The 23852-nt window shown below is 43.6% G+C and overlaps 1 protein-coding gene across 3 annotated transcripts in view; it reads left to right on the top strand.

Annotated features, from left to right (window-relative positions):
- Nucleotides 1-15857, top strand: part of ANO6 (anoctamin 6) — a 140025-nt gene extending 124168 nt beyond the window's left edge. For all 3 annotated transcript variants that reach the window (XM_075014143.1, XM_075014140.1, XM_075014152.1), the window contains 5 exons: nt 1350-1480; nt 2224-2429; nt 9358-9560; nt 9970-10075; nt 10979-15857. In XM_075014143.1, coding sequence (XP_074870244.1) covers nt 1350-1480; nt 2224-2429; nt 9358-9560; nt 9970-10075; nt 10979-11185 — 853 coding nt within the window. In that variant the 3' untranslated portion in view covers nt 11186-15857. The remainder of the gene's footprint in view (nt 1-1349; nt 1481-2223; nt 2430-9357; nt 9561-9969; nt 10076-10978) is intronic.
- Nucleotides 15858-23852: the final 7995 nt, after the last annotated feature.

The following is a 23852-nucleotide window of genomic DNA, read 5'->3' as shown; positions in this document are numbered from 1 at the left end:
AGCGCCAGGCTAAAGCAGTTCTGCAAAAAGATTTACACTTTTGGTGACCCAGAGATCTTTTTGCAGGGACCTCCTGGACCAGGAGCCCTGGTCTGCAGCCCCTAAAGCCCCCTTCTTAATCTGGGGTTTTTATTATTTATTGCACACTGCTCAAATGCTATGGGCTGTACACATACAGAAAAATATAATCCCTAACTCAAACATCTTGTAATCTAAATCTGACACAAGCAGTACACACTGGCTACAATACATGGATTGAAGGCAATGAAGGAGAAAGATTAGGAAACAAAGAGCATGCTTGCCCGACAAGTAAAGCTGCTTTGAACAAGATAAAACTCCGAATATTGACAAGATTATTAGAGAATGTAGTTTTAGGACCTTGATAGCAAGTGGCTGGTGAGCAGGAGGGAAGTGCAAGAGGAGAAGACCAAGAGGAAGATGTAAGACTGGAAATAGGGAGAGACCTGAAAAACAAATTTGGGAGGAAAGGCCAAACTTTTGCTTCCATTGAACTCCTGTTTGCAAAAGTTTGGCCCATAAACTGTGAGTAAGATGAGAAAAGGGGAAGAATAGCATATGAAGGAGATTGTCGCATTTTACTTGATATTAAATGGTTTCAGATTCCATCCCAGTTCACCTGTTTTTCAGACTATATTTAGGGACTGGTTAAGCCAAGATACAACAGTGAGGGATGCACTAGAAGTTGGCTTGATCACAAAGTTGGGAAAATACTGAAAAAAGGAATTCTTCCTATATATTTGAAGGAATAACACATCTCATGCAGCAAATCTTTAAAAGCATTTGGCCAATATCTGATTGTGCATTTCTTTTATTACAATGGAAAGTTTCTCTTCCCTTATTATAAAGTACATTTATGTGCAAACAATATCTTTTTTTTCCCCCTTAAAAGTTCATCTGCTGCTGCTCCTTATTCTAAGGTAACAGATGAAAATAGGTAGAACTGTGACATCAGTTTTCCTAAATTCTGGTGCTCGTATTTCAGACCAAGAGCTTTCGGGGAGGAGGAATTAAAAACTGTCCAGTCAGAGGAACATATTTTGAGGCCCAATTTTGTGTCGACTTTTTTCCTAATGCAATCATATACAACAGTGCAAAGTGAGTGTGAAATGCTAACAAATCAGAAAGGTAGTGTTGTTCGCCCACTTTGTAGTACTGTAAGTGACTGCAAAAGGTGCCAGCAGACCCATTGTTTGTACTAAGGAGTTTCAGTAGTTCTGTTTTATCACTTCAAAGTTGACTACAGCACTAGAGTAAGATCTTTGCAACGGCTCAGCCTTTGGTGGAGTACACTAACCATACAAATCATTCCTTTTTCTCTTGACTTATAGCTGGGTTAAAAATCTAATTGGGAGATATTGCTCAGCTGCTAGATCAGAAAAGACTGTTCCACGCTGGGAACAGGACTACCATCTGCAGCCCGTTGGAAAACTTGGACTGTTCTATGAGTATCTTGAAATGGGTAAGTCGGTTGTGCTGTTCTGAGTCACATGAAATATTTTCTAGATCCAAAGGTGTTTTTAAGAAAAAGTTTTCAGCCAAATAGTGTCTGACAATTTCATAGATAGTGTAAACGCATTATAGAGATTAAATGTTGTGTGAAATGAGCAAAGGTAAAAACTTTGTTAGTTTAAATCAAATAAATAACAATCCAGTTCACAACCAAGGAGGAGATGGCTTCCGTAGCTAGGAACTGTATGAATAGGTCTGTTGTCCCTTCACCTCTTGTCCTATCCACTGGAAAAAGTAGTCAAGGGTCAGAACATTGTCATCATCAATTAATTTCTTTGTCACCAGCCATACTTTAATGGCATTGTAATCATATTGATTTCAATCCAAAAACACTAATCACATTATTCTTAATAGAGGCTTTACAGCCTAGTGCTGTATTCATAAGTGAATTTATGAGCCCAACAGATAAGAAGATATATAAAGAATCAGATATTTAAATGTTCACAATAGTTCATATGTGTGAGTTATGAAACTTTTTTGTACACCTAGTACACTTTTACAGTCTACTGTTCATTCTTGATAGGCCTCTCCATCTTTCATCTATTTTCACACAAGGTCTACTATTTGAGAGAAAGTGAGAGAATGATTGAGTCTCTGATTAACCATTAAAACATGTATTCTCTCCTGGTCTGGGTAAATATATACATATCAGAGTTAAGGCATCACCAATGTATATCACATTCTCCTTGGCAGTTATACAGTTTGGATTTGTCACTTTATTTGTGGCATCATTCCCGCTGGCTCCTCTTCTGGCTCTTATCAATAATTTGTTGGAAATACGAGTTGATGCCTGGAAGATTACAACCCAGTTCAGACGCATGGTGCCACAGAAGGCACAAGATATAGGAGCATGGCAGCCAATCATGCAAGGAATAGCAATGCTAGCCGTGGTGACTAATGTAAGTATGACCTTAGAACTATAAAAAATTGCATATTCTAAATGTTCTAGTCAAGTGAGGATGCATAATATGAAAATGTATCAACTACCCAGACTGCCTCAAGATAATATTTTCAAAAATACCTAAGCAATTAGGATCTTAAATCCTATTTTTAAGTGACATAGGCATTTAGGAAGCTAAATGTCTAGCATCCTAAGTCTCTTTGGAAAATGATATTTTGGCTCCAAAGTCATTTAAGTGCTTTCAAAAACGCTAAGCCTAAATAAAGACAATTTCACGTCTCCCAATGTGACATCTTGAGAAAATTATCTGTCCAAGCTTCCCTTGTGTATGATGAATACATTGTCTCCTCCCTAAACTTACAATCTCCCCGGCATCTAAGCAGTTCTGTACTTAAAGCAGAGATTCAACTACTTTGTTAGGGATGAAATATGCAAAGTTGCCTAGAAATTACAGCATTTATCCTTTCACTGTGGAATGAATTTTCTGAGAATTGCAAGTAAATCCATTAATCACCCTGAGTTAAAGTTAACGTAAATAATTACAGAGAGGTAGCCATGTTAGTCTGTATCTTCACAAAACAAAAAAGCAGTCATGTAGCACTTCAAAGATTATCAAAATAATTTATTAGGTTATCAGATTTCATGGGGCAGACCCACTTCTTCAGATCTGGAAATATCTGGATCTGTTGGAATCTGGATCTAGTTCCAGATCTGAAGAAGTGGGTCTTTCCCATGAAAACTCATCACCTAATAAACTATTTTGTTAGTCTTTAAAGTGTTATATAACTGATTTTTTATTTTGTAAATAATTAGTCATTAAGAAATAAAGCACTTGGTTTCAGAACTTTTTCCCCCGGAATGGTCTTATTAATGAGGTAGAGATTCTTCAAACTGTCCATGTAGTTAAATCATATTGAAATCTTACACATAAACTGAATTGGCCTTTTTTGCATTATGGAGTACTCAGGAGTTTTTTCTCTAGTGGAAGCTAACATATAATCTATTCCTTCAGAAATTTCCACCAACTCCCCTCTTTCAAAATGTCTGCCTATTTTCCTCTTCGTAGAACTGAGCCACAGAGTGTCCTCATATAATGTCCTTCTTAGAAGGGCCACCCTCTTCCATTGTTCTCAGCAGGACCGAGGCCTATGGATGTCCTTAGCAAAGATAGCAACTTCTGACTTCATATGGTGCTATCACCTGCCCAGAAGTCAGCTTGTTTTTTCTGTCAGAAATGGTAGCCATTGAGAAAGAGAACAATTCACGTTGAGTTTCCCTGAAGAGAAAAGTTTTGTCAGCCTCTGCCAACAGATGCATTTTTCAGTTATGACAAATAGCAAAAAATGACTATTACTCCTGTTCAGATGTATGCAGTTGCATAGAGGGGAGGGCAGACAACAAGACACTTTGGAACAAAGGAAGTTCACGAGCAAATGTGGAAGACAAGTGATAGAGAGAAACACTCAAGTTGCTTTGTGGTGCCCTGGCGAAACAAAGCAACTGTAAATGCAGCTTGAATGTCCATCAGTGTCTGGATGATTTGTACTCTTCAGAATGGTGTGAAGAAGCTAGAATATACTAGTGAATATGGTCCTAAAAGTTAACATAAAAAGGATTCATAGTTGATTGTACATACTTCAAATCATTAGAAATATTTGCTGGCATCAGTTTGTTTGTTTGTTTGTTTGCTTGCTTCCTTGCCTGTTCAGTGGTCCTGTACAAAGATTTTTTTTGAAATTATTAAAAACTGGAAAAAATGCACCTTGCCACATATCTAATAATAAAACACATGTAACCAAGAGGCAGTTGTGCGCCAAAAGAAATCCAACCATGTTATCAGGAGTGCATCAGGGCTGTCCGCTGTGCAGCCAGCCCTATACTGTGGTTATTGAGTCCTTCCTCCATCTTCTCCATTAAAGGATGATGGGGTTGGTGCTTAGAGAGCCAGACTTGCAAGTGATGCAGTCAGCAGATGCCAACAATTTACTTTCCAGGATACTGGACACCTATGGTGGGTGGAGTCCTGCCAAGTCATATATGTAGCAGCCTACTCCAGTTGAGTCATCTGAGTCAAGAAGTCTAGTTTGGTTGTCAGGGACAGGTAGCAGGTGACCTCAACCTCATCCGTGCTATGGGCCAGCCAGTGGGGCACAGGTCCACTGCTCTCTCTAGCTGCGTCTACACGTGCACGTTACTTCAAAGTAGCGGCACCAACTTCGAAATAGCGCCCGTCGCGTCTACACGCGTCGGGCACTATTTCAAAGTTAACTTCGACGTTAGGCGGCGAGACGTCGAAGTCGCTAACCTCATGAGGAGATAGGAATAGCGCCCTACTTCGACGTTCAACGTCGAAGTAGGGACCGTGTAGACGATCCGCGTCCCACAACGTCGAAATTGCTGGGTCCTCCATGGCGGCCATCAGCTGGGGGGTTGAGAGATGCTCTCTCTCCAGCCCCTGCGGGGCTCTATGGTCACCGTAGGCAGCAGCCCTTAGCCCAGGGCTTCTGGCTGCTTCTGCGGCAGCTGGGGATCTATGCTGCAGGCACAGGGTCTGCAACCAGTTGTCAGCTCTGTGTATCTTGTGTTGTTTAGTGCAACTGTGTCTGGGAGGGGCCCTTTAAGGGAGCGGCTGGCTGTTGAGTCCGCCCTGTGACCCTGTCTGCAGCTGTGCCTGGCATCCCTATTTCGATGTGTGCTACTTTGACGTGTAGACGTTCCCTCGCTGCGCCTATTTCGATGTTGGGCTGAGCAACGTCGAAGTTGAACATCGACGTTGCCGGCCCTGGAGGACGTGTAGACGTTATTCATTGAAATAGACTATTTCGATGTCGCAACATCGAAATAAGCTATTTCGATGTTGGCTGCACGTGTAGACGTAGCCTCTGAGTGTCTGTCTTCTGACATTGATCCATCCCTGCAGGGTGGCTGACCAGACGCAGACGCAGATGCAGAGGCTGCTCTGGTGCCTTTCTTTTGAAGATAGGGTTCCTGTGCTCAAACATATGGTCTTGCCTATGCTGTAGCACTAGTTCAACTCCCTGATCCTGCATCTGGAAACCCTGGCTAGCCTCCAGAAGAAGATCCTTCACATTTTCTAGCCAGGTCTGCACTGGGTGACTATAGCAGCGTGAACCTCCACCCCCAGAGAAGAACAAATGGTTTTGGTCTGCAGCTGCTGGAAGATCCATGCCTTCAGGCTGTGCATAGATTCCTTTACAGTGCACGTAGTCTGACATGGAGAATGCTGGTGCCTGCCTTCCTCCACCACCTCTGAGGCTCTGATATGTTCGGCAGCTCTTTTTTTCTCCACCCAAGTCTCCCCAAGACCTCTCTGAGCTGCAAGGCTTATCAGGACCTCCTCAGACTTTAAAGCTGGTCTCCGCAACTAGGTCCATAGCAGCCATCTAGGGAGAGGACCTCTTCATAGAACTCCCACTACGCAGTCCTCATCCACATGTTCAATTGCTGATTGCCCCCAACAGACCAAAACTATCCGAGTCAGCGACTTCCTGGTCCAAGATCCGAGTGACTGGTTGGATCCCACATTTCCAGTTGTCTATCCCACATATCTCCCCATCATGGTCTGTAGGAAATGAGGACAGCCTTGCCTCCTGAGTCTCTTGAATTCCTCAAGTAGGGCCTGTGGGAGGGTATTCTCCACTCATCTCCAGCCCTCCGTATCTTGTCATGTGATCCCTACCCCACGAGCCTCCTCATCTGTCCCAAAATGCCGCTTGAGCTGCTTCCATTATTTCCAGCCCCTCCACCTCTGATCATACTCAGGAAACATCTGTGCACACTTGTGCTGCATACCATTCATTTCTTTGCTCTCACGTCCAGCGCCAGCACCAAGTGCTGGGATCTGCTACCACCTGAAGAGGGCAAGGACCTCTGGAGGGCTAGTCTGAATTCCATTCTCATCCCACAGCCCACTGGAGAAACCTAATTGATGCCTCCTTCCCAGGCATGTAAGTGTTATGGTACATGAACTCCGTGGCCCCTGTCCTTTCTGGAGCAAGAAGGAAACCCAGGCACACATCTGTTACGGTGCATTCAGTTGCAGCTCTTCTTCCAGCTCCTCTAGAACCTTCTGTTACCTGCACTTCTCCCCACATCTCTTGATTTGCTTATATCCTGTCCATGGCCCCAGAAAGTCACGATACATTCTCTCATCAGTCTTCTCCTGGCACTGGCAAAGAGAGCCATCCATCACACCAGAAGGAGGCAGCTGGATGTGTGTATATGGGGCAGAAGAGTCCTATTTCTGTTCCCCATGCAACTGTGCATCCTTTTTCTGTTCCCTTGTCCATTCAGACATCCAGACAAAGTTCCTCTAGGCAGTGTTCCTCTTGGCCTTTGAGGAGCACTGGGCGCTATCTGGTATTCTCTGCTCAGTGCTATCCTTATATAACCTTCTCCCTGGACACTCAGTAGCAGATTTAAAAGTAGCCATCCTGCAACTAAAACACCTCAAAAACAGACAGTAAAGAGAAACTGCAGAGCTACAATTAATTTGCACATTTGATACCATCTATTTGGGTTTGAACAGACTGGAAATGGCTGGCCAACTATAAAAGCAGTTTCTCCTCTCTTGGTGGTCACACCGCCACATTAGTTGCTGGAAGTGGGCCACATCCTCCCTGGCTGAATTCACCTCATTAGGTATGGCCTTCCTTGTGATTGGTACTCCCTTCTTTTCACATACCTAATATTTATACCTGCCTCTGTAATTTCTACTCCAATGCATCTGACAAAGTAGGTCTTTGCTGACGAAAACTTGTGCTCCAATATGTCTGTAAGTCTATAAGATACCCCAGGACTTCTCATTGTTTTTGCAGATGCAGAATAACCTGGCTACCCCTATGATATTTGTTACAGCCCAAGACACCAAGTATTCTTCCTCACTGCATATGTTACATTTGCAACACCTGCAAGACTACAAGAAACTTTTTGTGTAAAACTGTCAGTTTTCAGACTTGTAGTTCAAGCAGCCGAGCTGCTATTGCACCATGCCAAAGCATCTGGTGTTGATTTGAAGACCGATTTTAATTTGTTATGGTATAAATGAAAAACTGTGTTCAGTGTTGCTTAGTAAACGGAGACCACTCTCGGTTTATACTTTTCCAGCACGACACTCTAAAAACCAGCCCACAGTTCAAAGGAGAAAAGTTTCCTTTTAGACGACACAGTAGAATTAGCTTTCGTGTTTCTGACCTTATAGCTCTGCACACATCTGGAGATCATTCTGCTCGAGGTGAAGAAGAGAAACTGGATTCAGATTTCAGATTATGTGAAAACTGGGGCCTTGCAAAAAATCAGTAAAAAAAAAGTTATTAAGCTACATAAATATTATACCCCAAAATATTGTGATGCTTAGGAAAAGCAGCAACATTATTTGCTTCAAGGGGAAAAGAGAGTTAAGCTTTCTTACCCTTACCTTGTGATTCCTAGTAGCTAGTATGGTCTGCTGCTACCTAAGCCATAGGTTCTAATGAATATTATAAAATTATATTTAACTAAAATGTTTGTTCTTTTACTTATGTTACAAACTGGGTAATGTACCTGTCAGGTTCCCCCCTTGTCGCTGACATTTAGAACACTTGTTAATATCATGCATTTTTGTTCTAACTTTCCGCTTTGGAGAGAATTTCTATGGTAAAAATAACTAATTTTAAAGTAAATTTAAAGCCTGTTCATTGGGCGTTTTTTCCAAGAGATCTGCTCTATGCATTATTCTGAAGACATTCTAGTGCCTGTGTTGTACAGAATGTTGTACGGGTTGAACCTCTCTCGTCCAGCAACATCTGTGATCCAGCATGATTTTAGTTAGCTGGATGTCCTCTCGGGTGTGGCCAAGTTTCCCATTGTCCCATAAAGTTTGTTTACAGCCACCAGTCCTGGCTCTCAGTGTTCTGTGCTGTTATTTAGTTCTAATTTGCCCATAAATGTCTTCTGACAGCCCAGTATGCAGTGGAAGTTTTGGTAATGCTGCTAGACAATATTAACCTTCCATGGTTTGGCAAATTCTCTCATTCACCGCTGGTCAGGTCCCAAGGGTGCCGAACTAGAGAGGTTCAACCTGTATTAAATTATCACAATGGTCTGTTTTGGTATTGGAATATATGACTCTTCTAGAAATGGAGGCCTTCATGAATCACGGTTTTAACCACCCCTCAAAAACACAGGCCTGATTCCCACACACAGATTCTAGCATTTCACTCTGGGAGTGAAATATGGAAACTTTTTGGAACTGGATGGCAATAAGAGGCCATGTAATACATGAACTGGTATTAAGCAGCTGCTGCCAAGTGGGAAAATACTGTCTTGGCATCTGGAGCTGTTTCAACACCTGCTTACATAGAATCTCTGAGCCAGCAGCTGCAGAAGTGACTTTGGGCTGGTCATGACCTCTAAGGAGTATTTTGCACGTTATATGTGAATGATCTGTAGCATTGTATGTTCAAATTGTCTTTAAAATGTTCCTTGTGTCATTTAATTTATTTGTAGTGGTAGAGTTATGAGTATGTGTCATTTTACAGTTTACATCAGGCAGTAAAATATGGGGTGAGCAGGTCTCAATCAGAAAAATAGTGGAATGTACACTACTGTATATTTAATTTGGTTGCTGACCCCTTGAGAGTGGCTGCAAGGAAAAAAAATTTAACTGCATAACTTTTTGGAAACGTCCTTCACAAAATATGTAATTTAGAAACTATATAGAGTGCTCATTCCAGAGAAATTGTTTTGTGCTGTTGAATGACTACAGATCTAGTGCAGGGAGAACCACTGAATGGAAAAGTGAGAATTTCTGATTTTAGTGAAGTAATGCATATTTGTTGCAATCTAAAATGCATGGAAACTTTTATACGTATATAGACTGCCAGTTAAATATTGTTCCCTTTTTGTCATCTTCTTCCAAAATACAGGCAATGATCATTGCTTTTACATCTGACATGATTCCTCGTTTGGTTTATTACTGGTCCTTCTCAGTTCCTCCCTATGGGGATCACAGCACTTACACCATGAAAGGATATATCAACAATACACTTTCTGTCTTTGACATATCTGACTTCAAAAGTGAAAGCAAACCAGGTTCACCTCCCTGGTTTGGCAACCAAACAACATGCAGGCAAGTGTAAAATAATTGTTCTTGTTGTTGGAAAGGAAACCATAAGAAAATGCCTTAATTTTGTTTATAAAAATCTCTTTAGTAATGTTAAGACTCAGCTAGCCTCCAGAATAGTCAAAAGGTAAAATAAAACATTGAGCTTTCTAAATCTTTGGTGAATATATTCCCTCAATAATTAATAATACATTATTCAAAATAATATAAAGGTGATTTAAATATGTCTTTGGTATAATGAAAACATGTATTTCAGTAAGTTCAGCTTATTCCGTAGATGTAAAATTTACCATCATTTTAGTTGTGTAATGTCTAGGCTATATTACTTGTGATATATTTTGCCCTATCCCCGGCCACAGTGCATTACTGCAGAGGTTATTGAAATTATTTCTTGGCTTTTCTAAACTGTCTTCAGATATCGTGATTTCCGATACCCTCCTGGGCACCAACATCAATATGAACACAACATATATTATTGGCATGTGATTGCAGCCAAGTTGGCATTCATCATTGTCATGGAGGTTAGTACATGTGGTCTTGATATTTTTTATATCATCTTAGGCTTCCCTTCAATTAAAAACCCCTCAGTTTGCAATTAATTTTGCTCTTCTCTCAAAATTATTATTCATTTGATTGTGTGAGCAATGCTGAATATTATGGGCCACATGCTTGATTAGTATTAATCAGCTTATCTTTGTATAGAGAAATGAAGCTATGCCAGTTTACACCAGTGGAGGATTTGACCCTATGTATTTAGCAGCTCCTTAGTTTGGGAACTTAAAAAACTGAAGGGAAATTTTGTATGTCAGAAGTGGAAAAAGGCTCTGCTCTAATGAATGTACGTTTGCAGCTGTTAGATTACCACATGTGCATCCCGACACAGAGAGGGAGATTGTGCAGATGGTGGATTGCCACATCACAGCACACGCATTTATTCATCCCGCACACAAATCAACACCACTCTCCCAGCGCACTCGCCCAGGCACAATTGCCACACAGCAGCGCGGTCAACACATACCATAATCCCAAACACACGCAGCTCCTTGCCACAGCACATGCTTTCCATTTGCTGCCCACAGAACTCCCCCACGACAGTGCAGCTCAGACACCCACCCAAGCACTCCTGAAGCCTAGACTATCCATTGAGCTCGTGTGCAGTATGGACACAGCTACAAGCATGGCTGCGACCTTTTCTGATTCAAAATATCACCAGGTCCAGTTATCAGTGGGGTTTGTGACCAGTTACCAACACCAGTTCTCTGTCCAATCCAATCTAACTCTCTTATCATCTTTGGCTTTTCTATTCCCCCGAGGCTTGACTTTGGGAATGGCGCCTGTGTGATAGCCAAGGCTGTCTTCTCCTCGTTAGTAATAATAACATCCTATTCTGCATGACTGACATTCTTGATTATCTCCTCCCCTAGCATATCGTATACTGTGTGAAGTTCACCGTTTCATACACAATTCCGGACGTGTCACAAAAGACGAAGAGCAAGATCAAACGAGAGAAGTACTTAACGCAGACCCTCCTCCATGAGAATCATCTCAAAGTTATGAAGAAGCATATAGGGAAAATAGCTGACCACCTCTGGTCAGGAGCCAACAGCACTCTCCGGCCTAAATTGGAATAGGAATGTTACACACTGTGAGAACTTAACCTGTTTAGAGCTGGTTAATAACGGCAAATCAAAATGTTACTAATGGCTAATCAGAAGTTGGGGATTAGCTCCCTGTAGCAAATATTTTCTTGCAGCTGTCGCCAACGTCTGGTACAGCACTGTGCATCATTGGCTGTCGAGGCAAGGACTGGAGAAGACAAAACCATGAGACCCAGTAGGCACTCTGACCTGGAAAAAGGGAAATGATCGTAAAGTCATAGAACACTAGGGCTGTGTCTAGATTCAGTCCAACTGCCGGCAGCAGGTTGCAAATGAGGGCTTACGAAATTGCAGATGGCTGCTCATTTGCATATATGTGAGGCTCATTTTCATACTCATAGCAGAAGACAAGCAGCGTATATGTGGTTCTGCCAGCAAAAACCCCTCTGTCACTAGCCCCTTATCCCTGAAAAAAATCACTGGATCCACTGTCTCGGGCCATGCCTGGAGCCACGCTGCGAGCCAGAAGGGGAACCGCTTCCACCACTGCCACCATGCGCTTGTCCCACCAAGTGGTGGGCTGCATGCGCAGACCAGGTGTGCAGGCCCAAGGAGCCACTTTGCCACACTGCAGTGTCCAGTTCGCCACATGTGGCAAACAGGAAGCGTATTGGACACTGCAGGTCTAGACCATCCCCAATAGATGTCTTTAATCATTTTAAATGATGTCTTTAATAGTGTTAGCCAGACAGCCTGTGGCCTCCTAACAAGGGGCAGATTCGTTCTGACATGCAGCAGCCATGGGTTATTTCAGTCTGCCATTGGTTATTTCATCTGCTGTTCAATTTGCCCAGGACCTTGGAAACCAATCCATTTGTATTAAAAACAACGCAGCTGTCATTTAATGAGTTGTGATCACTTGAAGCAGCTGTCACTGGATAATTCAATCACTGGATATATAATTAAGCTGAGAGGAAAAGTCAAAATCAGAAAGAGAGGGAAGAAAGAAACATGACAACAACTAAACATTCAGATGTTGAGCTGTCGCTCTTGCCATGATAGGTCTGCTATGTGCCAGACAAGCTAAGAAATGCATAGATAACAAGATATTTCAATCAACGTGGTAAAAGCGGACTTGAATCACAATGGGAGGAAGCGCTGCAAGCTTGATTCTCCTCACCCTGAGCCCTGCATGAGGTCGGGGGGAATCCCTGCCTTGCTACAGCTGTGAGTGTGAGGAGACTCAGGTGATGTGTCCTTACCCCGTTGAGGCACATTAAGTAGTTCATTTTGCTGTTCTGTTCTGAACCTGTGTGCCCTCGGCAGCGTCCTACCTGTCACTGCAGTGAGAGTTAGAATTCTTGTCATGTTTTAAACCAGGGGTCTCAAACTCAATTTACCTTAGGGTCCGTGGTAGTCCTCAAATCCGCCTGGTGGCCCAGCAGCATCCCACTCTGGCAGGGCTCTGGGTGAGGTCTTGATGTGCTCCCCCCGCCATGTGTCTCTTGGCCCCACTGCCCCACAGCCAATTTAAAGCCCCACCCCCCAACCTCCAGGCCCTTAGTGCCACCACTGGCTAGGTCTAGAGTGGCTTCTGGCTGTGAGCTCTGTGCCACTGCTGGCACATCCCTGTAGCCTGGGAAGATGTGTGCAGAGCCCTCCAGTCCCACAGAATGGTTTGGGACGGCCACCCCAGGCCTCCCACGACAGCCGTCACAGCCATCCTATGGGTGGGATGGTCCCCATACTCAGGTTAGCCTCCAGGGCCCTGAATGGGCCCCTCTGCACTCACCACAGTGGCAAGAGCCATGGGGAAGTGAGCTACTGAGCAGCCTGCTCCGCTGTGATCTCCCAAGCCAGCCTGCGCTGGAGCAGGGGCCCTCCCCCGCCCACTGCCATGGTGAAGCGAAGCAACTGGGCAGGCCCGGGAGACGGCAGCGGTGCAGAGGCTGCTGTACTGTTCCACACCCCCGCAGTGAGTGTCGGGGGAGCCGACCTCCGCTGCTGCCCCACGCCAGTAATCCCTGAGGCTGCATCCCTCAGGGGCGGGGCTCGGTTAAAGCAGTGCAGTGGCAGGGAGAGGGCGGAGCAGCGATGGGGCGGAGGCAGAGCAGGTGCCGGACTTGGGGAAGGCCCACAGGGATTCGCTTGCCAGCAGCCGTGTGCAGGCTGGATTGTGGAACTGCTGAGGCTGCAGATGGCCCCCCAGGCTGTGAGTTTGGGACCCCCTCCATTAAATCAGTCTGCACAGAGAGCTCACTGTCCTGTTTCTCTCATAACCAAAACTCCATTCACTGCAGTGGGGGTTTTCAGTGCAAAAGGAATGCTGGGCTGGACCTACTGTGAAACCCCCCTGTCAATCCCTCGCAAGATAGCATGTGCCAGCACCAGAGCCAGGAAGTGTGAGTCCCAGCATGGGCAAACAGACACACGCTGGCTCTGCTTGGGCTAACTCAGTAACAAGAGCCGTGTGACCACAGTGCTCGGGCTAGCCACCGGCGTACCTTCCCAGGAAGCTGGGCTACCAGCCCAAGCCACTCACAGTGTCACACATCAGTGACCGTGATACGAAAAAAAGTCTGTATTAAGGCTCTTTTACAGTACGGTGGGGAGGGAGAATATCTACCTAATGAGGAGAGACCAGCCTGAGAAGGGACAGTGATTTGGCCTTATGTAAATAACCTCACAACGTTTATCACTCGTTTTATAGGTGAGGAAACTGTGACAAAGAGCGTTAAGTGCCTTCCTTGTTAGTCACACAGTGCTCTGCGGCAGAGCTTGGATTAACATGCAAGAGCTCCTGGTTCCCAATGACTTATTCAGGCCACTAGACCTCAACCCTGTATGCCCATGGGCAGATAACATCTCTTCCTTTTGCTGTCACCTAGCACTATTCTCCTGAACCTAGTAGTCTTCATCTGCATCTGGCAATTATTCCTCCTTCAGGATAATGTTATGCCAAAAGTGCACTGGTCCATTGTATCAGCTCTCTTTCTGCATATATATAGTATCTTTAAAGCACAGTTAGAGCTAGTGAATTGTATGGTGCCTTAGTAAAGAGGATCTTCAATAAAAAGATTCTTAACATTCCATGTAACATATATAAACTATATCTACACAGACACTCCTCTTTGAACTTTTGAAGTGTAAGCAGGAACCATTCAGGAGGGGGAAAAGTAACAATATTTGTAACTCCCTTAGAATCTGGGTCAGTCAGGGTAGGTCTACACAGCACAGTTATTTCAAAATAAATAACCTAGAGTCTACGCAACACAACCACTATTTCAAAATAATTTCAAAATAACTGTTGGCTTATTTCAAAATTTGTGAACTTCATGCCACAAGAAATAGCGCTTCTTTCAAAATAAGGGATGTGTCAACAGGGAATAGAGCCTATTTTGAAATAAGCCACAGTAGCTGTGTCTACACGTGCATGCTACTTTGAAGTAGCGGCACTAACTTCGAAATAGCGCCCGTTGCGGCTACATGCGTCGGGCGCTATTTCGAAGTTAACTTCGACGTTAGGCGGCGAGACGTTGAAGTCGCTAACCTCATGAGGGGATCGGAATAGCGCCCTACTTCGACGTTCAACGTCGAAGTAGGGACCGTGTAGACGATCCGTGTCCCGCAATGTCGAAATTGCCAGGTCCTCCATGGCGGCCATCAGCTGGGGGGTTGAGAGATGCTCTCTCTCCAGCCCCTGCGGGGCTCTATGGTCACCGTGGGCAGCAGCCCTTAGCCCAGGGCTTCTGGCTGCTGCTGCGGCAGCTGGGGATCCATGCTGCAGGCACAGGGTCTGCAACCAGTTGTCGGCTCTGTGTATCTTGTGTTGTTTAGTGCAACTGTGTCTGGGAGGGGCCCTTTAAGGGAGCGGCTTGCTGTTGAGTCCGCCCTGTGACCCTGTCTGCAGCTGTGCCTGGCACCCTTATTTCGATGTGTGCTACTTTGGCGTGTAGACGTTCCCTCGCAGCGCCTATTTCGATGTGGTGCTGTGCAACGTTGAAGTTGAACATCGACGTTGCCAGCCCTGGAGGACGTGTAGACGTTATTCATTGAAATAGCCTATTTCGATGTTGGCTTCACGTGTAGACGTAGCCAGTGTGTCCAATGGCTCTATTTCAAAATAGGCTTTTTGTGTGTAGGCGATGTATTTCAAAATAGCTAAGTGCGATTTCAAAATGCATTTTGTGTGTAGCAGCATTATTTCAAAAGAAGATATTGTGGAATAGTTTATTTTGAAATAAGGCTGCTGCATAGACATAGCCACAGAGAATATTTCACTAGTCCTTTGACAGGGAAAATTAGAATCATGTTCAAAAATATAAATTTTTTTTTCTTTTACTTTGGATGCTGCAGATCACTAACTGTGACATCATCTTCCACTGAGGGCCTAAATCATCCTTGGTATAAATTCAATGAGGGCAGACCTGACAAAGAGCTCTGTGTAAGCTTGAAAGCTTGTCTCTTTCGCCAACTGAAGTTGGGGCAGTAAAAGATATTATCCCCCCACCCTTTGTCTCTCTAATAGACTATTTGAGCAACGTTATAAACTACATAGCCATACCAGTTTATGTAAAGGTTCTTCAAAGACTGATATAATTTGAGGCAGACAAATGTACATTTTGTATTTTTTGCTAAAGATGATTGCTATTCGTTTCTGACAGACCTTTCTTTATATTTATCATCTTAATAAAGTTTATTTTAACATGTATTCAGTGTTTTCATTTGTGATTTCTTTTTCAGAAGCAGAACAGTAGCACTGTCACCAAGTGCCATGTTTCAATTCTTAGAATATTAACATGGTCTATTCTCTATATGACTGCCTTTTTTCAAAATCTTACCGTTAAGTTGTGCCAGAGCTATTGATAGCGATCGGCCTCTTATCTAAAGTCTCTGGACGATGGAATTCCTCCTTTCCATCAGCAGAGCTGTGATATGGATGGTGGGGAACTCCTTATGCTCTCATAAAAGCATACAATTTAGGGTGGTTTTTTTTTTTTTAAACAATTTAAGCTTTTTACTTTTTTGGGATTTAGTTTGTTCCAAAATTCCCATTGATTTCAGTTGACTCAGGCCTATAAAGACCATCCTACTTCCATAGAATCATAGGGTTGGAAGACACCTCAGGGGGTCACCAAGTCCAACCCCCTGCTCAAAACTGGGTTAGTCAGCCTTGGGGGCCTTTCTCAAGTCTCCTGCTAAGCCAGGTTTATGCTCTGTCTGGGCCTGCACAACAAATATGATTTGCAATGTGTTACTACTGTACCCTGTGGATGGGGATGGGATCTTTATTTGATGTCGGCACATACGTATGAGTTAAAACAAGCTACAGAGCGTACTTCACTCGTGAACTCTTCCTTTCCCTATCAGCAAAGGTACAAATAAGATGATATGCCCCAGTCCAATTCACCAATAAGAGAGTGGCTGGCTGTAGGTGGGACTCTGGCTACTGCCATCCTCCTGTGGCTCTGAAGCAGCACCCACAGCCCCTCCCCTCAGGAAGCACAGTGAGGCCGTATGGTTCTTGCCTCAATGGCCAGCCCCAGTGCTCAGGCAGCTGAGCAGCATGGTTCCTGCTGTCCCAGCTAGCCCTGGGGATCTGACAACCAGGCAGCTTCCTCTCTGCTGCCCCAGGCAGCCCAGAGTGCCCCCTACACTCCTGCCCTTACTCTTTCACACCTCCCATCCACCTTCCCAGATTTCTGCACCCACACCCTTCTGCCTGAGTCACCACACTCCTTCCCCGCCCACATCCTAACCTCCTGGCCTGATTCCTGGAGTCTCCCCCAATCCCTAGCATGAGGCCCCCCACACCCGCACACACCACCACGTGCTGTCCTGAGCCCCACACACTCCACATCACACACAAATGTCTTGGTTCCAACTCATACCCTGAGACCTTCACTGTGTTGTGGGAGGGTTGCAATACAACAGTACTGTAAGAAATGTAAGTTACTTTTGCCTCTGCCTACCATCCAGTCAGACCTTGAGCCACTTAACTCTCTTAGTGCTCTGCTCACTATCTCAACAACACCCTCCTCAGGGCCCTAGAGGAACAGCTAGGCTTGAAGGATGTTTTCCACACAGTTGCTGTTAAATAACAGTGTCACTCCATGGTGGGTGTAACTGCAGAGCACTAGTTCAGCCACTTTTAACCACTATGGTGCCTAGCCCTGTACTGAGCAGTCTGACAAACCAGTCATAACAATGCCAGTACCTCATTCACACTATGGCTCTCACAAGATGAGGCTCTACAATGAAATAAACTTGCCATTACATAAACCCTGAGAGCCATTTACCAGCCATGGGGCCGGGGGGCAGGGCTAGAGAATGTAGCATCATATAAGGTGTTATCTATGCTAGGAAAATGGATCTATTTTAAAAAGTTAGCTAAGCTGTTAACTAATGTGCTTAAATCTTGTAGACAAGGCATGTGAGCCTAGGGCTCATACTTTGAGCAGCTTATATGCATTAACAGGAGTATGTTGTTTTGCAGCCTACTCTTAGCAAGAAAACTACTCACAGTGAAAGCAACAACCTTCCATTTTTTGTATCAGAGAGGTAGCGCTGTTAGTCTTGAGCTTCAAGAACAACAAGAAGTCTTGTGGCTCCTCATAGACTAACAGATATTTTGGAGCATAAGCTTTCGTGGGCAAAGACCCACTTCATCAGATGCATGACTCATGACACAAGATGTCTTGTTCTTCCATTTTTTTGTGATTCTGCAAATAAGCTGCTCTTATTTTGCATACCACATGGACACATTACACAGCTTTACCAAGTGCACTCATTTGTCTAACAAATGCCAGCTGTGTAGCTTATTCCCACTGAATACTCACAACAGAATTTGGCCCAGAGATTGCCTTGGGCTTTACACCAATATATATCAGAGCTGAATTTTTCTTAATGTGCCATTGTAATTTCATGTCTGGCAAATGTGGGATGGGGGTGATGTAATTCCTTTCAGGAAAGAAAGCAGGCTCAGTAGCAAATATGTATTTGTATCGCACAGGCCTACATGCTCTGTCAAGCACCAGAGCACCGTTATGCCAGCCACTGAACAAGCACCCAGTGATTAGGGTGTGACAGCAGCAACAAAACCTGCATGCCTTTTCATTTATTGTGCTGATATTTCTCTACTAAGAAAGAAACATTTCTCAATAGCCTCCTAATATCATAGTATTAAATTCTTCCTGAGTCTGCTCTGTAAATTGCTTTTTATTTGCAAACTCAACCAGCATTGAACTTGGCACCTTTTATTGTCCTAATTTGCTAATAATTTGCTTTGATATGATTAGCCCTTAAAAATAACACTAATCTCTGGCCTAGAACGCCATTTTGCCAGTCAACAATGAAGCAAAGACTTCCTTCAGATGCTCAGCAACACCCGTTATTATACTTATTAAAGCACCTGGCTCGCTTTTAGTTGTCCTGACTTGTTATATTTTTCCTATTCAGTGGTTCAAGTCTATTACACTAACTGTACAGGATCAAATGCATATACCCTGGTTATCAGCTAACCCACAGTTGTGCCACCCCAGGACCAGAACTCACAGCTAAGCCTGCTGCATAGTAGACAACGCACCGGCTAGTTACAACGGAAGAATGTGTAGGTCTCTGTAATACTGGTCTGTCTTAGCACCAGCTGGCAAACTGTTGGGGGGGTATCAAAGAGGTAGCCGTGTTAGTCTGTAGCTTTGAGAACAACAAGAAGTCTTGTGGCACCTTATAGACTAACAGATATTATGGAGCATAAGCTTTCGTGGGCAAAGGCCCACTTCATCAAATGCATGAGTGGGACCCACTCATGCATTTGATGAAGTGGGCCTTTGCCCATGAAAGCTTATGCTCCAAAATATCTGTTAGTCTATAAGGTGCCACAAGACTTCTTGTCTATTGGGGGAGTGGAAGCAACTGACACATTTCACCTGCTAAAAATCATCAGGGTGTCATAGAGTGTCTGTTAAGGACATGGGGCTCAGAAGCTGGAGAGTTTATTCAAGTAGAACCTCTGATCTAGAGCTTTCTCATCTGGCAACATCCATAATCCAGCATGATTTTAGTTAGCCAGATGTCCATTTACCATGAGTGTGGCCAAGTTTCCTGTGGTCCCATAAAGATGGTTAACAGCTACCAGTCCTGGCTCTTGGTAGTCTGTGCTGTGATTTAGTTCTAAATTACCTCTAAATGTCTTTTAAGAGCCCAGTAAGCCGTGGAAGTGTTGGCAATGCTGCTAGACAATACTGACCTGTGGCCCGGCCAATTCTCTTGTCCAGAACCAGGCAGCTCCCAAGGGTGCTAGACAAGAGAGGTTTAACCTGTATATCCTAATTTGCATAGTTGATGGATACACGTAGCTTCATTGCCATAGTGTTCATCTCAATTAAACAGTAACTTTGGCCACCCCTATGTTGTCAAATTGACCATCTCTCTTTCTGGCTCATCCTAATGCCCTTGAATTCCCCAGTTACCCTCTCCCCTACACCATTTCCCTTTTCGTTTTCTCTTCAATTCCCAGGTGCCCCCTGCTCATCTGGAGTCTCCCTGCACTCAGCCATCTCCCTGGTTCCTCCTGAGGCAGCAGCACCTTTTCACTTGCATTGTAGGTGGAGCTAGGAAGTCTCTTCATATCAGCTACATTCTTGGGAGCAAGAATCTTGATCCCTCTCCAAGTTGTTGGTGCAGCGTTTGCGTCCCACCTGCTGAAGCCTGCAGCCCCCAACCTATGGAGGGTGTGGCTTTGTGTAAGACAGAAAGCCTAGTGAGGGGATCAACCTTGCTCAAGTACAAAGTTCTGTCCCAATGGAGGCCTCACCCACCTTGCCTCTGTAAGATCCTGAGACCAATATGGCTAAAACAATGCTACGGCATATTTCATTCCCAGTTCCTCCTCCTTTCTATGACTGGCTCCATTCAGTACACTGGGAAGCTGAGTAGATAACATACTCAAGGTGGTGGGTGTCATGGGCTCATGTTCAGTGAGGGCTGTCATGGATGGTATGGAGCCAGTTGTACAAGAAGCTGATCAGTGGGTAGACAAACATCACAGTTGGCGGAGTGTTTGAGTAAGGGGGCTATTGCTAAACGAAAGGAGCAGGCCAATCAGAAGGGGGCAAGTTGAAGAAGGCTTTGAGGATGAGGAGAAGCAGCTTGAGCGTGAAGTGCTGAAGAAAGGCATACAGGGATTCACACAGGAAGGGAGTGTTATAAAATGCAATGTTAATGGAAAAAATTAATTAAATGAGTTTAGCTTGTGGCATCTGTTCCCATTGGCCAAGGTGTGTGAAATCCAAACTACCAGTGTAAACGGAGAAAAATAAATTCAACAAACATTCCTTTTTTGTAAGCTAACCATTAATAAGCTTGGCTTAATAAGAGTTGTTTTTATTGACAGTAACCATTTGCTAACCAGCTTCCCCTGCAATTTCCCTGTTGGTTAATGACCAGAAGTACAGCTAGTGCATAACCTCCACTGTACACACCAGTTTAGCCCTCTCTAGCCACTGTTTCCTGTTACAGACTCACCTTTCAGCCAGTTGTTTTCGTGACCAACCTGACTGGTTGGCCCAGCCCAGACTAGTCTGAACCATTCTGTGTCATCGACCAAAACAGTCATTGTGCCATAGTGTGAGGGCTTTTTCTGTTCATTGCCTGTGCAACTCTCATGATAGTGACAAACCTACAGTAAAGCAGTCACCCAGCAGGAAATGTACTAATCCCAAGTAGATATTACAGGGAATTGCTCACGGTCTGTGGGGCTGGAAGCAGTTTAGCAGTTTAGCTTCTGTTTACAGTGGACAGAAGAGAGGCTCTCTTACTGTTGAGATTAGGAACAAACCTGTTCTTCTTCTACAAGGCAGTGGGGTTTACCCATGAAAGCTAGTAAATGTTAGTCTCTAAGTTTCCACAGGACTGCTTGTTATTTGTGTTTGCTCCCACAGTTAGTAATGTGTTCCGTTTCACGCGTGTGTGCGTGTGAATTGATAAATGAAGCCTTTAGATACCTTCATGCCCATGTGTATTTTAGTCAAGTAACCTACTGGCCCAGTCCTACTGTGTCCATAACACTCCAGTTGCTTCTCCTTCATTGCTCCAGCCACTTGTCTACACATGGAAATTAACTCAAATTAAAGCAGGGTGTGGATTTAAAGGGCAGCTTTTCCCAAATAATTTCATGTGTGGACATCTTAATTCAAATTAGCCTTGAAATGTAGATAAGCTGCAGTATTCACATATACAATGAAAAGGAACAGGGAAATTACACATCTGGCTACAGATTTTCAAAACTAGGTCTGAATATAGCTGTAAAAGGCATAAGCGAGACACAAAAGGAAATTCCATTTTGATGATCAGCTGGTGGAAGCTGTAACCTGAAATGTAGCTCAACATCTGAAAGTGTGAGAAGGAAAGATATATTTAATCAGTATGTTCCTAAAAGTTGGCTCCATAGTTGTGGCACAAAGTAGATCAGACAAAAACAACAAGAAGTCCTGTGGGATCTTATAAACTGGCAGATTTGGAACATAAGCTTTCATGGGCTATGCTCCAAAATATCTGTTAATCTGTAAGGTGCCACAGGACTGCTTGTTATTATTGAAGATACAGACTAACTCAGCTACCCCTCTGATACAGATCAGGCAAAAATTCTGCTGGGAAGTATCAGTAAGGGGGGAACTGATGGGAGAGCAGCCCTATTCAGTTACCCATAGATGAGAAAGAGCTGGTGGCAGGTATTTTTAAGAACTCAGCTGAAAATTAACAGAGAGGGAGCCGTGCTAGTCTGTATACTGTCAAAACAAAAAAGCAGTCAAGCAGCACTTTAAAGACTAAGAAAATAATTTATTAGGTGAGCTTTCGTGGGACAGACCCACTTCTTCAGACCATAGCCATACCAGAACAGACTCAATATTTAAGGCACAGAGAACCAAAAATAGTAATCAAGGTTGACAAAACAGAAAAAAATTATCAAGGTGAGCAAACAAGAGAGCAGAGGGGCGGGGGGAGGGGGAGGTAAAGAATTAGATTAAGCCAAGTATGCCAAAGAGCCCCTATAATGTCCCAGAAAATTTGCATCCTGGTTCAAACCACGTGTTAATGTGTCGAATTTGAATATGAAAATGAAGCTTAAAATGCTTTCTTTATCTGTTGTTAAATAGTACCTACTTAGCGAGCAATGTAAAAGCCATCTCCTGCCACTGATCTACATCTCAATGGGGATTGTGCTTCTGGATTAATGATAAATTATGGCCCTAACTGCTGACTGCAACAGTAACAGGAGAGGGAGCCGTGCTAGTCTATATACTATCAAAACAAAAAAAAAGCCGTCAAGTAGCACTTTAAAGACTAACGAAATAATTTATTAAGCGATGAGCTTTCGTGGGCCAGACCCACTTCTTCAGCCCATAGCCAGACCAGAACAGACTCAATATTTTTTGCTCACTGCAAGTTTCCAGAGAAACTAAGAAACTTTTTACCCAATTGACAAAAATGTATCTTGCTTACCAAACCATGATTCTGATAATTGTGCATGTTACATGACTGTTCTATACCAGGAGCATTTTTTAAATTACCTCACCTCATGCAACTTTAAATCTTAAAAGCTTTAACTGAAAGGCATATAGTCAGAGAATAGTTTCATCACATTTCCTTGTGTTCCTCTCTTTCCCTAGTTTGTTCCCAGTGAGCTGCAAGGAAAAGACATTCACCATCCCTAATTGGAACAACTAGGAAATGCTTTCTTTTCTTGCAGTTAAAGTAATAACACCTTACTGGCAGCACAACAGAGTAAACAGTATCTTACTGCAAGCTCAGAGTTGCATGAATTTGGGTTGTCCTCAACCAGAGTAATGGAAATGGCTTTTGCTATTAAATTGGAACCGCCACTAGTATTTCAGCTGGTCTCTGGCAATCAGAGGCACTTAAAACTCCTTCAAGCACTGTTCACTAAAAACATAACTGAATAAGGGGACCTGCTTAAAACAAAAGCTTAAATGAATGAAAAGGTTAACATATAGTCCATGGTACACATGGGAACCATATTGTTACTGGGGCTCAGGACTTTATGTGATGGGTCCTGAGCGAGCACAGTGTTTGTTAAAGGTCTAATTTGGCCTTACTTAATTACTTTTGTTTGCAGTGTCGTAGTTGTATTGATTCCAGAATATGAAGCAGACATAATAGGTGAGGTGGTATTTTTGATGAGACCAGCTTGAGTTGGTAGAAGGATGCAAGGTTTCAAGCTATTTTTGTAAATGATTTAGCATTTGTCTCATGAGCCTATCTTATAAATTAATTCATCTAGCATGATTATGAGCACTCTTGTGGACCCTTTCTCTTGGCAGTCACTCAATAACAATGGTAACAGAGAGGAAGCCATGCTAGTCTATACACTATCAAAACAAAAAGCAGTCAAGTAGCACTTTAAAGACTAGCAAAATAGTTTATTAGGTGAGCTTTCGTGGGACAGAAAAGCTCTCCTAATAAACTATTTTGCTAGTCTTTAAAGTGCTACTTGACTGCTTTTTGTTTCAATAACAAGTAGGATATCTTCATGTCACCCTCTTAGTTGTGAGCCCATTGATGGCTGACCAGCCCCATTCTGGAGCTCCAGGTCTTATCACAGAAGGGCAGGTGTTGGTAGCTGTTGGAGAGGGGTACTAGGCAGCTTTTGATGCTCTTTTCTTCTCCTCTGCCTCTTCTT

The sequence above is a fragment of the Carettochelys insculpta genome, chromosome 1 (assembly GCF_033958435.1).
Source record: "Carettochelys insculpta isolate YL-2023 chromosome 1, ASM3395843v1, whole genome shotgun sequence".
NCBI classification, from domain to species: domain Eukaryota; kingdom Metazoa; phylum Chordata; order Testudines; family Carettochelyidae; genus Carettochelys; species Carettochelys insculpta.
Note: the sequence above shows the minus strand (reverse complement) of the source record. Positions and strands in the feature narration are given on the sequence as shown.